The sequence below is a fragment of the Erpetoichthys calabaricus genome, chromosome 12 (genome assembly GCF_900747795.2).
Source record: "Erpetoichthys calabaricus chromosome 12, fErpCal1.3, whole genome shotgun sequence".
Taxonomy (NCBI): domain Eukaryota; kingdom Metazoa; phylum Chordata; class Cladistia; order Polypteriformes; family Polypteridae; genus Erpetoichthys; species Erpetoichthys calabaricus.
In genome coordinates, this window is record NC_041405.2 from 45,572,416 (window position 1) to 45,590,401 (window position 17,986).

General features: G+C 41.1%; 1 protein-coding gene across 1 annotated transcript in view; it reads right to left on the minus strand.

Moving 5' to 3' along the window:
- Positions 1–17,986, minus strand: part of tenm1 (teneurin transmembrane protein 1) — a 900,581-nt gene that overhangs the window by 582,684 nt on the left and 299,911 nt on the right. Inside the window, 1 exon segment of the mRNA XM_051935222.1 lies at positions 1,531–1,791. Within this exon segment, the coding sequence (XP_051791182.1) occupies positions 1,531–1,791 (261 nt within the window).

Below are 17,986 nucleotides of genomic sequence, written 5' to 3' on the forward strand. Positions count from 1 at the left end.
TCTGTTTAATAGCAATCCTCTGGGCTTTTTTAATCAATTGAAAATGTGTTTTAAAAAATTAATAATAACTGACCTTTGCTAACAACCTTAACTGTTCTATTGAAAAAGTCCTAAAAGAAACATTTTAATAGAACATGATAGCTGGCTTTCACTTGTTTATAAAAAGTATTTCAGAGGACTTGCTATTAGAACACAACAAATTGACAATACGTATGCACCCAGTAGTGTTGACGTGCTTCTCAGCCTGCTCAGTCACTTCCATTGTCAATACTGCAGTTGTGATTTTTGTTTAATGGTGAGAATGTCCAAGAAATAGAAGTTGAAGTTACAGAGTACTGATAGCTCTACAGCTGAACATTGTTGTGTACCTTTATGTCAACAAGGTACTTAGTTTTCATACATTTCCCTGTGATGTGGAAATCTGATCCAAATGGATCATCACTATCCAGAGATAGAGCTTTACAGTTAGTCCCAATACTCAAGTTTGTAGCTGGTATTTTAAAAAAGAGGACTTTCATGAGCCAGGGTCTGAAACAGGGCAGTGACTGTTATTTATTGTGTTGTCTGAGCAGAACAATTTCTCTATTTCACTTTCAAGACTGGGGGTTTGGGAGAGGGGAGTGAATAAAACGACTGACTTAGAATGAGACACTGGGCATGGAGAAGGATGATAAAACCCTCGAAGACCACGACCTAGTTGTCAACATAGTGCTTGATGAAAACATGTCTCCTAGAATTTATAGAACGGACCCACTGCGGAACTGGTGACATCTTCTTGCCCAGTCCGACAATAACAGATTTTAATCAACTGAAAAAAGCCCACCACAGAGTGAATGAATGCACATATAGGCAGCTGAGAATAAGCCCCTAAAGTACAGGAGATGTTAAGATAGAGAAGAAAAAAGTAATGCAAACGGTGTGTTAGCTGGGAAGTAAACATTACATTTGGGGAAGATCTTTTGGACCTCAAGGTAGCAAAGTCACCCACACAGACCAATCATAGATCTAATACGTCAGGCAGAATACCCAGAGAGCAGAGATGGACAATTTAATAATAAAAATAATTACATTTATATAGCACTTTCTTACTACTCAAAGCACTTAGACAGAGGGGAACCACTTCAACCACCACCAATGAGTAGAGATGATATGATGGCAACCATTATTGCACCAGTATGCTCATCACACATTAACTAATAAGTGGTGAAGAGTTGAGATAGATAGCTAGCTGGAGACAGGGGATGATTAGGGGGCCAAAATGGACAGGGCCATGATGGGCAATTTAGCCAAGACATCAGGATGAACTCATCTCTTTTTGAAAGATACTCAGGGATCTTAAATGACCACAGACAGTCAGAACCTGGATATCAGACCCATAAGACAAGACACTTGAATAGCAGATGGTGGATACCTTGAAGCACTAAATGAGAAGTCAGCTTCTCCTCACACACTCTGACAAGTCCGACAAGCACAGACACTTCATTAAGGCATCAGGCAGCCCACTGATGAGCACTGCACAAAGGCCCTTACCATTTTCCCCATCTGATTTCCTTTCTTGCTCTGTATCTGTAAGTGAGAGTGCAGAGTTGGCCCGGCTGGACAGGCAGGAACTATGTTCTGATTTCATCTCCCTCATCCAGAGCCGCAGGGCGTGGTCTGGGGACGTACCTCCCTCAGTCTCGGTGTCCACGTCAGAGCCCATCCCCAGTGGATAGCCATGCTGGGCTGCAGTGTGCAGTTCTGCCTCATAGCTAGGACAGATAAGTGGAGGAGTCTCACAGAAGTCCAGCTCTGCATGGGGATAAAAAGAAGAATGACATTTCCAGAAGCTGAATCATTGTGGGAATAACATTCAGCTCCCCATGACCCTGTAATGGACAAATTGGGATTAGAAAACAAAAGGATAAATGAATGAACAGTAGAAGGTAACAAAGCAATGAGTGCTCCAGCGAGTGGCTCTCACTCTGGTGTGTTCCCAGCAGACACAAACAGAGCCCTAGTGCTATTACAAAAGGCCTAATGTGTCCAGTTAATAAGACTTTTGTTTCTGCAAGCTTGAGAATCAATTATTTAGACTCAAATGAACAGGCCAAGAGCTGTCAAAAAGGACCACTTTGCAAATTTTCCTTCTCCATATAGAAGCTTCACCTTTTCAATTATTTACATGATTGCACTTCTTTTCTTTCAGAAAAGCTCTGAAAGAGGTAATTTGATTTTCTCTTTTTTTGTATAGCAAAAAGATACATGCTTAGGTGTACATATGTTCCCTGTCTCACCTACTACTTCATAATGTAGGGACCACATGCACACCCCCCCCACCACCACCATCGAATTCACATACTAAAGCCACACATTTCACTCGCCTTTACCATTTCACGTATTCTTTCCCACAGATCTGGCTGACATTATAATGTAATGTTTCTCAAACTTAATAAAATTCACAATTGCAGGTGGCTGGAGCATTTCTTCAAACAACACTGGCAAGGACACCAGGCAAGACTCACACACAAAGCCACACTTACAAAGGGCCAGCTTGGAAGTGACAACCTAACATGTATGTCTTTAAGGGAGGATAACCCCCAAAGACAAGGTGAGAACTTGTAAACTTCATGTGGAGAACCTCCAGGTATGGGAAAAAAACAGGACACTCGTCCCATGAGGTACAAGCACACTCCCTATGACATCATAACATCACAGTCTCATATCACTACTTCATTGACTTTATACTGTGTATATCTGTGAATTCTCAATTGCTCATATCATGTAAGATCATGCTTTGTCATATAAAGAATTTCTGTGATATCATATATTCTTATACAGTAATCCCTCGCTATATCGCGCTTCACCTTTCGCGGCTTCACTCTATCGCGGATTTTATATGTAAGCATATTTAAATATATATCGCGGATTTTTTGCTGGTTCGCGTATTTCTGCGGACAATGGGTCTTTTAATTTCTGGTACATGCTTCCTCAGTTGGTTTGCCCAGTTGATTTCATACAAGGGACGCTATTGGCAGATGGCTGAGAAGCTACCCAACTTACTTTTCTTTCTCTCTCTCTTGCGCTGACATTCTCTGATCCTGACGTAGGGGGATTGAGCAGGGGGGCTGTTCGCACACCTAGACGATACGGACGCTCGTCTAAAAATGCTGAAAGATTATCTTCACGTTGCTCCCTTCTGTGCAGCTGCTTCATGAAGCGACATGCTGCACGGTGCTTCGCATACTTAAAAGCTCGAAGGGCACGTATTGATTTTTGACTGTTTGTTTCTCTCTCTCTCTCTCTCTCTCTCTCTCTCTCTCTCTCTCTCTCTCTTTCTCTGCTCCTGACGGAGGGGGTGTGAGCTGCCGCCTTCAACAGCTTTGTGTCGCGGTGCTTCACATACTTAAAAGCCAAACAGCCCTATTGATTTGTTTGCTTTTCTCTCTCTTTCTGACATTCTCTGATCCTGACGCGCACTCCTTTGAAGAGGAAGATATGTTTGCATTCTTTTAATTGTGAGATGGAACTGTCATCTCTGTCTTGTCATGGAGCACAGTTTAAACTTCTGAAAAAGAGACAAATGTTTGTTTGCAGTGTTTGAATAAAGTTCCTGTCTCTCTACAACTTCCTGTGTTTCTGTGCAAATCTGTGACCCAAGCATGACAATATAAAAATAACCATATAAACATATGGTTTTTACTTCGCGGATTTTCACCTTTCGCGGGGGGTTCTGGAACGCAACCCCCGCGATGGAGGAGGGATTACTGTATACAGTATTTCTTTAATAAAGTCCCACAGTATATCAGCCGTGACACCAAACACATGCCTGTCATATCTCTGCCACATCATACATTCCCATATACTGTACATCACACTTCTCTATACTATACATCTGCAACATTAAACTGTATACTGTACCTCTGCACATAAACAAACAAAAAACAACCAACCATTAGTTTATGTTGTGCCTTTCTATAGTAATACATCAATCCAAGACATTTTGTACGTTTGGAGCAGTTGCATATTAAATGATTTTCATAGGGTAAATCAGTGTGTTGGAGGCAGGAAATCAACCAGTTTGTAGTGAAAAGTCCTTGCCACAAAGATGTATGACATCATACATGCCCAGATACTGTACCTTTTAAAGATCCCCTGATGTTATAAACATATGTATATGATATGAAATACTCTCTTGAAAATCTGCAACTTCCTGTATTCCTATACAAATGTTTTCTCCATTTCAGGGACAGCACATACCTTTGCTCACAAAACGGCATATTAAATATTCCTAACACTGTTTACTGTATTGGCGGCACAAAGGTAGAGTGGTACCATTGCTGCCTCACAGTATGGAGACTGAGGTTTGCATTCCAGATCTTCCTTGTGTGAAGTTTGAATGTTCTCCTTGAGTCTGTGTGGGTTTCCTCCCACAGTCCAAACACATTCAGGTTAGGTGAATTGGAGATTCAAAATTGGCCCTTGTGTGTGCTTGGTGTGTGTGTGTGTTAACCCTGAGATTGACTGATGCCCCGTCCAGGGTTTGTTTCTTGCCTTGCACCCTGTACTTGCTGGGATAGGCTCCATCAGACCCCTGCGACCCTGTTCAGGACTAAGCGGGTTAGAAAATGACTGTCTGAGAGTACAAAATATCTACCACATCATGCACTCCTATATATCTCTGACATCACCAGCTCGTGTCATTATATACCTTCAGATAGCTCTGTAACATCCTAAACTTATAAACAGTGTGAAGCCAACCCGGACACACACAGGCAGGACACAGGTTCAACACAATTTACAAAGCACACTGTGCACAAATCACCAACACGCAACACAATTCTGCTCTTCTCTACCGTCAGTCCGTCTGCCTCCACTCCTTCTCAGGCTTTGTCCGCTTCCTCCCGACTCTGGCCATTCAATGGAGTGAGGCGGCTCCTCTTATTCAGGTCTTGGGAGTGTTCCAGGTGGCTCATCAGTATTACCTGAAATCACTCCCAGGTGTGCTGGAGGTTTTTTATGGGGCTCTGCAGCTCCCCAGGCCACCCCCATGGAACCCAACAGAGCTTCACCAAACTCCAGCTCCTGACATGCCCTGCGGGAATCCGTGGTGCCACAGCTGCCCAGGAGGGCTGCCCTGTAGTGTTGGCCATGGCCGCCCATCACAACAGAAATATATCACCCGGGAAATTTACATTGGTTACAGTGACAAGGGTCAAATGGCTGTATCAGAAGTACTATGCAGGTTCTTTTCTCTACACCATATATTTTGTTTCCAGGGGCTAATATTATTAGTTCACTGGAGCTCTTTACTCTTGAACATGCTAGATACAATTGCGTACAAGTAAAACATTCCTGCTGTAGATGGATTCTTGCTTTTCCTACAGACAGACCTTGTTGTGCTAGACATTTGTGCAGCTTTCTTATAAAGAACAGTTGTTGTCTGTCGTTGATATTGTGTCAGCTGTAGAATGCTAAATTATTATATATGAGCACTTTGTTATTTCACATGTACAGTAGTTATATTAATATTTTAAAAAAACAATAAATACCATTTGCCCAATATGTTTCAAAAATGCCATAAAAACCAAAATATAGATGGTTAAGAGCATAGAAATGAGAGAAAAGAAATGCCACGTGGCGGAATCAATGGTGTTAGCAGCTGGTTATGTAAGGGGCAGTGTGTATAGGCAGCACTTACCAGTAAGCACTGCAGAGGTTCTTTTCTGCTGCTGAAGTCCAGCAGTCCAAGTGTATTTCCATTGGCAAGTCCCCCTAATGATCCTGGCTTGGGTCATCTCACAGAGCTGGGGAAACTCAGGCAGATGGTGTTGCATCTGAGCTCAACTGAAGGTGTGAGGTGGAGCTGGTGACATTAATATCTAAGTGAGTGAGGCAAATGAGAGCGTGTGGAGGCATGTGGAAGGAGCAAGCCGGTAAGCCATGAATAGCAGTGGCACTGTAGGGGAGCCAAGGAAAGAGATGGCAGACTGCATGAGATTTCTGATACCTGCACAAATCACCACTCCTCCCCACCAAAACACATCCATTTCGTTAGATGGGGTATCACTGCACTCCCATTCACTTACTATACATGTTCAGCTCTGTGGCATCAAATATTCTTACCCCATACTAGGTGTGTTGTTACAGGCCTCATGTTCATAGATGGAGAAACTGTGATCAATAATTCAATTCAACAAAAACATGTTTTAAGACCAATGGGACACTCAGTTTAAGAAAAAACAAATATGATGACACCCTAGTAAACATTTTATATAGCAATAACTTCAGAGATCAATCAAGAAATGATAAGCACACATTACACCAAGCAGTTGTTACAGGCCTGTGCTTCTCCAGCTCACAGACTTGTAGCAGGCATTGTAACCGCAGATTCAACCACAAGATCCCCCGTCATCATGAATCTTAACAGAGCCCTTGACCTCAACAGTCATTTCCACGGGCACTGTCTCGTGCTAGCTTAGGTGGTATGGAGTATAAATCCTGATTCCCCTCTCAGACATTCCAAAGCATGTCGCACAGTTCCCAAGACTATTGCACCATTGGACAGTGCAGAGCCAACACGTTATCTTTTAATTAAAATTCTGCTTTTATAGCAAAACTGGAAAGCTACATTAGAACTTATTCTGGCGGGATTAGACCGAAAAAATACCTGCAGTCTGTGAATTCATAAGCAGTACATTTACACCTCGCATGTCTGTCTCTCGGAAGACATCTGTTGGGTAGAGATAGGTGACATTTACCAAATCAGGGTGCACAGCTGCTAACAGCTGCAAACTGATCTCTGGTGGAGTTTTTCTGAGCCAGTGGAGCGATCCTGAAAGCGAGAAACAGTGTTTGTCAGCAGAGACACCTGCTTCTCAGTTCTTTTCCCACAGATCCTCTCTCTACCCCATAGTGGGCTTTTCACCATGCCGACTGGTTTAAATGGCCCCTCACTGCTAACTTCATATTTCTCTGCTTTACAAACGTTGAACCTGATGAACCCCTGAGGATGCATATTTTCCTCCTACTTAGATCTTCATCAGAAGCCAATTTGTTGAATTTCAGATTAATGAAATTAATGAAAGATGCTATTTTACATTTTGCAGAACAGAAATTCACAATGGGGTTACTTTACTTTTTTCAGGCATCAGACTACTGTCAGGTAATGGTTACGACATGGCAGAGATTGTGCCATAACAAGCTGTCATCAGACATCACCATCTTGGAACTCCACATTTGTGATGGGACCCAGGGGCATCAGCGAACCCCAAACCCCTAAACACGATCACACAAGTCTCAGGTTCAAATAATTAAAGATTTATTAAACAATTCCTCCATAAAGTCGCACTAACAACACAAGTTTTCTCTCTCCAAAATACCTCTCCTTTTACCACCGGACTACCCTCCTCCTCGAGTCGAGTGTTGCTCTACGTCCTCCCAGCTCCGACTCACCTGGATAATGGTGTGCGGTCCCTTTTATTATGGACCCTGGAGTACTTCCAGTGCCAGGGCAACTGCCTAAAGGACGTTCCATAAATTGGGGAGCGCAATTCGCTACAATGCCCCCTTGCAGCACCCATGGTTCCCAGAAGGGCTGTATTGCCAGACTACATCTCCCAGTATTCACTGCTTGGTTCTCGAATGGGTGCCTTCATGGAGGGCTGCTACCATCTAGCATCTTGGGGAAGTAAAAATCCCCCTGTGACATCTTCCGTCTTCAGTGGGCTGTCCGTCCATCTCTTCTGGTCCTTCCTTCCGGGTCTGATCCCATTCTCCTACCAGGCCAGGATGCCTGTCTGCCTACTAGGAGCCTCCCATCCTGGTAATGAATTATCCCCTCTTCTGGCTGGGATGCCCGTCTCTCCCATGTGGCATCTATAGCTTATATCTTGCTTAGCTAATGGGTTGAATTTTTCGAACTATGGCACTTATGCACCCTGTACTGCAAAAGCTCCCGTGGCATCCTAACTAATATTGTAAATGCCTTCTGATCTGCTCTATAAATAAACCTGCTTTGAGCTCCAGGCAAATGCAACTTATCACTCATTCACTTCACAAAGGAAACTGATACAAAGTCTTCAGCATAGGGGTGAAGTAAACTTCAGGTTCTCCTCATATTGTACCTACTCAGTGGACAGGATCAAACCAATAAAATGCTCAGATTTGTTAAGCTGAAAACTCTTTCACACTCTGATGAGTGACAAAATTCAACTTAATAAAAGTCAGAGCTTAGTTATTGCAACAGGATTTCCTGTATGGCCATTTTTTTACTGAATATCATTCACTTAGATGAATCAATCCACCCATGAGATATCATGGGATTTCAGTCTGTTGGGGTCCAGTAACATTCACACTTGTATCAGACTTATTAGAGCCACCAACTGATTAATCAAAACATCTGAGGAATTAAGAAAAATCCTCACAAATGCCACAAAGGCAGAGACTAGGCTACGACTTGAACACGACATCCTGATGTTTAACTACTGCCATGACGTATTCAAACATGTAGAAATTTTGTTTGTACATCACATATAGTTTTATGATAGTTTTGGACCAAAGAAAATCTGTTTTTCTAGTTGGTTCAGATCTATTTTTCCTCTAGATTGATGTTTATTAACATCATTTTTTTGTTGTTGTCAGGTTGCCCCCCCTGGTTTTCTTGGCTGCCACCATTTTGATTCTCCGTTGGCACAAGCATATTTTCTGGAAGTTGTGCTATATGTTATGCAACCTTCATGATTGTGAATATTCTTCTTAAGGCAAGTGTGTGAACGCACAATAGAATCTCTCAATATTCTGACTCCTGGCTAGTTTTATTTTGACCGCAGTTTTTGTTGCACAATTCATTTTAGACACAGTGGCCACTAGGGAGTGTCACTGAGCCCGAATCCCCAGACACAATTCAGTTCTGGGTTTAAAGTAAATGTGTTTTCTAATTTAACAATGTTGCCCACCTCCTCATGACTCCCGCCCCCTGAGTGAGCTCAGGTGGATGCCTTTATGCTGGACCCGGGAGCACTTCTAGTGCCACAACATTGCACTGAAAAAACACTTCTGGGTCAGATGGAAGACCTCTACTATAGGGGTACCTATTCTCGGCAGCTCCCTCTGGTGGCACCCATAACACCCCAGAGGGCTGCCCAGTGGGATTACAGCTCCTGGGTATGCACATGGGTGATCCAACACAGGAAGGCTGCTATCTAGCGCACTGGGGGAGTGTACAGCTCTGATAGGTGGTCTTTCCAGTTTCCAGCCAGTCCTTCTCTGCATACCATTACAACATTCATGCTGTTGTTCATCTGATTTTGAGTATTTCATAAGTTATGGGTTTATGTTAATCTTTTGATCCTTGATACTTGCCTTAATCACCCGCCAACATTTTCACCTTTTGGCAGAACAATCACCACACCATCCAGCTAAATGCATACTGTACATTTTGATGTATCCAGCTCATGACTTTCCCTACATTAAGCTGTAATTTTAGCAGTTAAATAATGCAGGGCAATATTTACTATGCCTAATGAAATGGAAAATTCAAGTATGGTTGAAAAAATGTAATTCTCCTTCACCAACTTAACAATTCCTCCACACTACTTGGTAATTTATTCCATTCCATTCCATGGTTCTTTGCATGAAGCAATACTTTCTAACAATTGTGTGGAACCTGCCATTAACAAGTTTCCAACCATGTTCCCTTCTTTTGTTGTAGAATTTATTTTAAAATAACAAATAGGATCTACTGTACTAATTCCTTGTATACTTTTAAACACTTCAATCATGTCTCCTCTTAATCTCCATTTGCTTAAATTGGAAAAGTTCGATTCCTTCAATATCTCATCATACATCTTAGTCTCAGAATCAGTCCAGTTGCTCTTCTCTAGACTTTCTCTTGCACTGCTATGTCTTTTTTGTAACATGGAGTCCAAAACTGAATGCAGTACTCCAGGTAAGACACACTAGTGTGTTATATAACTTATCATAACCTCTTTTGACTTGTGATATATAACCTAACATCATATGAACTTTCTTGATCGCTTGTGTAGCTGAATATAGACAGCGAGCCCACTATGACTTCAGGTCCTTCTCATGAGGTGTACTTTCAAGTTTCAGACTTCACATTGTGTATTCAAATCTAAAATTCTACTTATCCAAATTCTTCTGTAACAATTTAGTGAATTCTACAATATCTGCCTTTCCACCTAGTTTGGAATCATCTGCAAACTTAACCGGTTTTTGATTATATTCTTTTTCCACTTGTTTATGTATATTAAAAAGAGCAGTGGTTACTTGTGGGACCCCACTTTTAACATCACCTAATTCTGATAAGGTTCCTCTCACCATTACCCTTTGTTTCCTGTGTTGAGTCAATATCATACCCACCTACACTTTGTGCCCTGAATTCACACTTCTTTTAGTTTGATCACCATGTGGTACCTTATCAAAAGCCTTTTGAATAACAAGATACAGTAAATAATACCATATGCATGCTTTCGTTTCTTCTTCATAGAATTCCAGCATATTTGTGAAACACAACCTTCTCTATCTAAACCCATGCTGAATATTTTCTGTTACTCTTGTTCTTCCCAAGTCCTACTCTATCTTTTCCATAATAATTGCTTCCATTAATTTACCTGTGATGCACGTTAAGCTTAAGGAGACTTTGAGATCTGTGTCCTTGAACCACATGAAGACTCTTATTATTAAAATCAGGCACAATGCATATTTAATTCCTGGGCAAACCTGATAGATTTGGCATCTGCTTTTGTTCTGGCCTTATTTTAAAATTCAAGCTCTATTAATCTTTCCAAACTGCAACAGCTTTTAATTTTTTTTCAATGTTCCCTTTTCTTTAATATTTTACTTTGGTATTACGGGCAGCACAGCAGTGCAGTGGTTAGTTGTAACCTTCTTGTGATGGAACATATGGATGTGCCATCCTGGAGGAACTTGACAACCTGTGCAATATGGATTGGCTGCAGGTACTGCCTCATGCTACAGGTAGTGACTAGCAAAATGCAAAAGTAGAGAAGAATCAGTCAGGAAGGATGAGGAGAGAACCATTATCTGTGGCCACCATTTGCAAAACCATTCCCTTTTGGGAGCTGTCTTGCTGGTGCTTCTCCAGTGCACCTGTTGTCACTTTCATTTGCACCAAAGCAGGTAAAGTTGAATCACAATGACTTCTGCTTCCTAACTGGATGGATTGATATTCCTGAAGCTTAATTGACTTGGTGTTAGACTGTGATGATTAAATGTTCGCTTAATTTCTTTGAGCAGTGTATTTCCAATCCCATACCATACCATGACATTTTCTAAGTCCATGCTTTCTTGATCAGGGTCGTGAGGGACTAGAGCATATCCCAGCAAGCACTGAGCACAAGGCAGGAACAATCCTGGACGGTGGGGGCTGACAGTCAATCCAATCATGTCCTCTTTTAGTTATCTTTCAGCACCTTTTAAAATAAAGGAATTGAATGAAATATGTCCAATCCCTACATTTCTAAATTATGGTTCAGTGGGGTGAAAGGCTAAGACAACTAGTTTACTAGTTCAGATTGCTGTTGTCCACTTGTATACATACGTAAAACTTGCAGTACACATTTGAAGCACTTCCTTATGAGTTACCCACAAACAAAAAATGTGGAATAATTCAAACTACAAAGTTTAACAAAACTCACTATTCATCTTTACCATCCTCTCCTTAAATTGCAGGAGTGGTTTCCCATTTTTATATGACCTTAAGAACTAAATTAAACTGAACCATGAGGACTTGGGACTGAAATTTGGAATGTAGGTTACCCTTGGCCCATAGGTGCTCACTAAGAAACGTTTTTAAAAATTTTGTGGTCCAAGCGCAAAATTTCTTAGTTTTTTACACCCATTCACTCCATTTCTTTCTAAAGTAAATATCTTTAAAGTAAATTAAAAATACTTTCATTTTTCTGAAGAATACAAGTTTTGTTTTGATATTTTCGAGTTTCTACAAAGCATTTATAATTTGCCATTTATTTATCTTTTTAAAATAATTTAGTTAGGTTATTCCAAGTTATATTAAAGCAAATGTATTTTTTTTTTGAGGATTTAGATTTTTTTATTTTATTCTTTTTCATACTTTTTCACAAATTCTTCTGTTAAGTTTATACCTCTTTAAATAAACCCATAAAATTCTGACCAAAAAAGAAAGGATTTATATTGACGAAGTAATGGTCCCTCACCATGTGGTGTGGATGAGCGGTGACGGCACATGCCTGTTCTCCTCGCTGGCCTACCTTGTGCACGGCACTGCATCTCTGGCCACTCAGATGCGGGCTGACATTGTTAGCCACGTCTCTAATAACTGGCGGAGGTTCAAGTCGTACACTATGACTCAGACCAGCGACCCCTACCGCACCAAGCCTTAGTACCTCTCCAAAATGTCCAGTCCCGCAACCTATATATATTTTAGAACACATTTTTCCTGTTGCTATCCCGTAGCAAAGCACGGGTATTCAGCTAGTACTTAATAAAGGCATGTATATGTACGTTTGTCTTCTATGTACCTTTCTTGCATGTCTAATCGTCTATAGCATGTTGGTCTTATCAATGTACAGCATTAAGAACAAAATGAACTGAATTGAGGGAAACAGCAAGTCAGTAATGAGCAGTGGCAGACATGTTCAGCGGTGATTCTTTTGAGAATATACCATAATGCACAGCTCAGATCAGAACTGGGTGATGGACATAACAGCCTAAAAACTAAAGCCATGTCACACATAGCCAAGAATTTGGGAGTGACTGTTGGGTGGAACTACGAGCTTGCCATTAGTTCCTGCTTCCAAAACATTGTCTTCCATCATCCAGTGCCTTTCTTGCGAGACCTGTGTGTGAAATACATGCAAGGCCTTCAGATTCATGACTCTCTACTAGAATGATATTGAATGACTACAAGATCTTTCTGCTTTGCTCTTCTGTTTACAAAAAGATTCTGAGGGGATAGAATTCCATCTGAATAAGTCGCATAATCCTAGAGGTAATCCCACATGCTACCAAGTGCAAACAGAAAGGGTCACTGATAGAGTGCACAAGACAAGACAAATTGGATGCACAAACATCATACAGTTGCAAACGCGGCAATCAGTCATTGTCAGCAGTAAGCAAATATCTGATTGTGCTCCTCTCCCTATCCCGTTCACACCATCTCATCCTTTAAGAATAAGCACACATGAGGATTTTTTACCTGCCTGAATTTGTCACAGTCTGTGTGAAAGGAATTTTGTTGATTAGACATTAAAATGGGAATTTTACGTAGCCTGGAATTAGCAAGAATGTCTTTTAATGCAATTTCTGGTCTACGCACCATTCACTGTTTATGACATACACAGTTGAAGCTGATGACAGCCAAGGGCGTTCAGACTTTGTGAACACCATTCACTGCTGAACGTATTGTAGGCATATATACTGTATATAGTAAGAACAGCTGTGTTAAATGTGGCTAGATACAACCGACCAGTGGCCAAAACAGGCCTGTCCTTTTTATTTTGGTTTGTCATTTGGACTTAAAGATTGCATCAAAAGATGGTCTTGCATGACTTGAGTCAATTTGATAAATCTGGTGGATGGTCATGAGAATATGGTCAGCAAAGTTAAGTTAGAATTGGGAAAACAAGAGCTGAAAGGAACAGGCAATGATATAGCTAAAAACAGGGAGAAAGAGCCCAATCACTACATGAATTATCCTTCTCGTGAGTTCTGAGCCAACAGCCCTGCAGATCTCTGAGGCAGTATGTTTGTCATAGCTTTTTTAAAAATACTAATTACTAAAAGCTAGACAAAAATTAAGCTTGAAGACAAAACTTGAGAAGAAAATGAGGCTTACTGAGTGGGTGGCAAGTTCTCTGGAATAAGCTGCAATCCATTGTGAAGCCTGGGGATATATGCTGTAGAAGGTGGAACGCAATAGATATCACTGATGTCTCACAGCTCTAGAGTTCAGTTTTTGAATCATTTTGAAATCTGCACATTCTTCCTATATCTGTGTATTTTTCTTCAGGCACTCCAATCTCTCCCCATGTCCCAAATACATGCATGTTAGATCAGGGCCGTCTTAACAGCAGTATAGGCCCCCGGGCAAAGCAGTGCACTGAGTCCCCTACCTACACAACCACTCAGCAAGTCACAACATACATAGATTAGCATAGGGCCCCTATGCTCATGGGACCCCCAGGCAACTGTCCAGCATGCCCATGCATTAAGACGGCCCTGTGTTAGATTAAATGAGTGCTCTAAATGAGTAAGCGTGACCTGTGATGGACTAATGTCCTATCTAATGTTGGTCACTGCCTTGCTCCCAATATGGCCCCATGTGATTCAGAACTGAATTAGAGGTAGCCTCAAATATGGATGTAGAGATGTAGAGGTTGGTCTCTGTCTTAAAAGTTTGTGAAATTATTACTCAGACTGACTATATTAAATGCTGCCTACAGCTTTGGCAAGGAGAAACATTAGCATTAAAAATTGAAGAATGGACAAATGAAAATTTACAGGAGTGTAATAAAAAAGCCTTTCCAAAATAAACACTTTAAAAGTACTGAGCTGACGTATAACTATTTACATACACACATATAAATTCAGAAAGTATTTAGATCCCTTCATTTTCTGCACAGTTCATCGTTCTGTAGATTTAAATGGAAACATTTCACATTATTTGTCCATTAATTTACACTCAATAACCCATAATAGCAAAGTGTTTTAGAAAGGTTTGCAAATGTTTAAAAAAATCAAAAACTGAAGTCTCTTATTCATATAATTGTTCAGATTCTAATTCAGTACTTTGTAGAAACCCTCTTGGAAGCAATTACAGCTTCCCATTTTTCCTGGCAGGTCCTCTCAAGCTTTGTTAAACTGAATTAAAAGGGTCCATAAACATTTAGCTACAGGTTTCTCCTGTGATGTTCTATGGGGCTTAAGTCTGAGCTTTGGCTGGGCTACTCATGAACAGTCAGAGACTTGTGCCAAAGCCACTCCAGTATGGTCTTGGTTGCATGCTTCAAGTCATTGTTGTGCTGAAAGGTCAACCATTGCCTAAATCTGAGGTAGTGTGCACTCTGGAGCAGGTTTTCTTCAAGGACTTCTCTGTATTTGTCTGAATTCATCATTTCCTTAATTCTGACCAGACTTCCTGTCTCTGCCACTGCCACTGAGAAGCACACAATAGTATGATGCCCTACCACCATACTTCACTGTAGAGATGTTTTTTGCAGGTTATCTGCAGTGCTTGGTCTTCACCAGACCTACTGCTTGGAGTTCTGCCCAAAGTGTTCAACTTTTGTCTCATTCGACCACAGAATCTTCATCCTCAATGCTCACAGAGTCCTTTAAACTATCATATGCCTTTTACTCAAGAGTGGCTTCAGTCATAGCACTCCACCATAAAGGTCAGATCAACATTGTGCTGCTGAGTTGGTCATTTTTCTGACACGTTCTCCCATCTCAGCAGAGGACCTTGAAGCTCTGTTAGAGTGACCATTGGGTTCTTGGCCACCTCCCTGACTAAGGCCCTTCTTATCATTGTTACTCAGTTTTTTTTTGGACAACCAACTCTAGGAAGAATCCTTGTTGTTCCAGACTTCTTCCATTTCACAGTTATAGAGGAACACTCCTGTGAACACTCAAAGCTTTAGAAATGATTTCATCCCCTTGCCCTGATCTATGCCTCATCACAATTTGAGGTCTACAGAGAGATCTTTGGACTTCATGGCTTGGTTTTTGCCCTGACATGCAGTATGAATTGTGGGATCCCTTATATACAGGTGTGTCCTCTTCTAAACTCTGACCAATCAATTCAGTTTGCCACAGGTTGTCTCCAATCAAGTTTTAGACACATCTGAAGGATAATTAAAGCAAACAGAATGAACATGATCACAATTTGGAGTGTCACAGGTTCTCAATACTTATATGAATGAGGGATTACAGTTAGTTTGAAAACCTTTCTGAAAACATGTTTTTGTGTTGTCATTAATGGGCAAACATGAGAAATTTATAATAATAAAATAAAATGTGTAGAAAGTAAAAATCTGAATACTATTTAAATCCTCTGTATATATAATTTTTAACTGGGGTTCAGGTGGTATTGGCTCAGAGTGACAAAGTGATGCATCCTCAAGCTTAGAGGTTTAAAGTACAACACATTAGTGATTAGGTGTCACACACGGGCATATGGGAGTCAGCCAAAAAGATGGTAATTCCAAGCCAGACCAGGGGGTGGCGGGTGCACTAAACCTCCCTCTTTTCTCTCTACAGACCAGACATGGGAAATTCCGCCTGCTTCCAAGGACGTCACTTCTAGTTTTGGTCGTCATTTCCAGTCCCGGTCGTGAAGATGTCACTTCCCCTGACCGACCTTAAAAACCTGTCATTTTTCCTACATTAGTCAGTTCTGTTCTGGACTCATATCTGTACACATTTGTACTAAAACTTCAACATTTTGCAGCCAGGGATAGTACACGGGTGGGTGCCCCTAACCTTTGTTGTTTGTGTTTGGCTGTTTATTTCACATAGGCCTTTGTAAAGAAGCAGGCTGTCTCAAACCATATATGAAGTCCCCAGGGAGACACGATGACCGATTAGAGTAGGCCCTTTATTTACTCTTTCTGAAGTTTATTCAGATACTTAACTGTTGTCATGAATGTGTCAACCATCCCAAGTTTGATTTCTCCCTTTTGTCATTCTCAGTGACTGTAGTTAACCGTTGCCCCATGTTGGCTAGTATCACCTACTGGGGAAGTGAGACAAGATTGACTTTACGGTTTCCATACATGCGTAAGAATATTTAAATAATAATGTGTTTCTTTTATGTAGCACAATTTGACCACTTGATGCCATTAATTCACAACACAGGTCGAGGTGATGGGTGCTTGCTTATATGCCAGATCTGAACATGTTTGCTATTGTATCAATCACAGGTTTTAATGGTACGGTGCATTATTGAAGTTCCAAGCCTCAATAATTCACTCAGAGGGTCTGTATAGACCATCTGATGTACTGACACAGTACAATGGGGCTGCTTTAGCCCCCTTTGAGAAAAGAAATATTTTGGTTGTCTCTCAGTAAACACTCCATCATCGGTGAAGCATTCCTGCTGTGTCTGTTTTTCCCAGCCCATGCCCCTCGCTCAGTTTTACTAAGCATGACTTCATCTGACATAATGAGAAATGTATAACCCTCTGGCTGTGTTTGCATGGGAGGACTGATCTCCTCGTTTCTGAACCTGGATTGTCTGAACTGATTTGCTGTCACTGACCATTCCCAGAGGCTCTTTGCTGAAATTGAAGAATCTGACCTTGCTTTAATCAAGTTGATGATTCTTCCACTTGCTACCAGGAACTTGGCCGAGTTGCTAGATAGATACATTGATGGAAAAATAGATAGTGTCAAGAAGGGGCCTGCCAACCCCTTATGTATCAGTCCATTTGGCACAATGTAATAGAACCTTGTTTTCTCTTTGTTATACTGTGATGAGCCAGAAAACCTCAGGCACAGATTTGGCTTTGTATAAGGGAGACACATGAACAAGTCACATATTCCCATGCCTATTAGCCACGCTCTACTAAGAATTGCAATTCCCATAAAACAGAATAAAAAAAGTATGCATAGCTATAAGCAGTGTCACAAATGCACGCTGCAGGAGAGTGTTGGGGGCTCCACTCATGAAAACATAACAGGGACAAGTTATGCTGAAACACGTATACTAACTTCTCTTCTTCTCCCAGCTTGAAAATGGAGTAGAAACTCTCTGGAAGTCCTGCCACTTCTGGTCTCATCTCTATTTAAACACTGAAATGGCTGAAGCCCCTTCTCATTCTTGAACCCAACTGCTGGTGCCACTCTAGCCTACAGTAGCCTTGTATTTGGATGAGCAGAGTTCTGCTACCAATTCCTGTTGTTTTTTGCTGCTTATATTATTAGCATCACTACTAATAAACAGAGACTCCCAACATTTCTCCCACATGGACATATCTTATGTTAC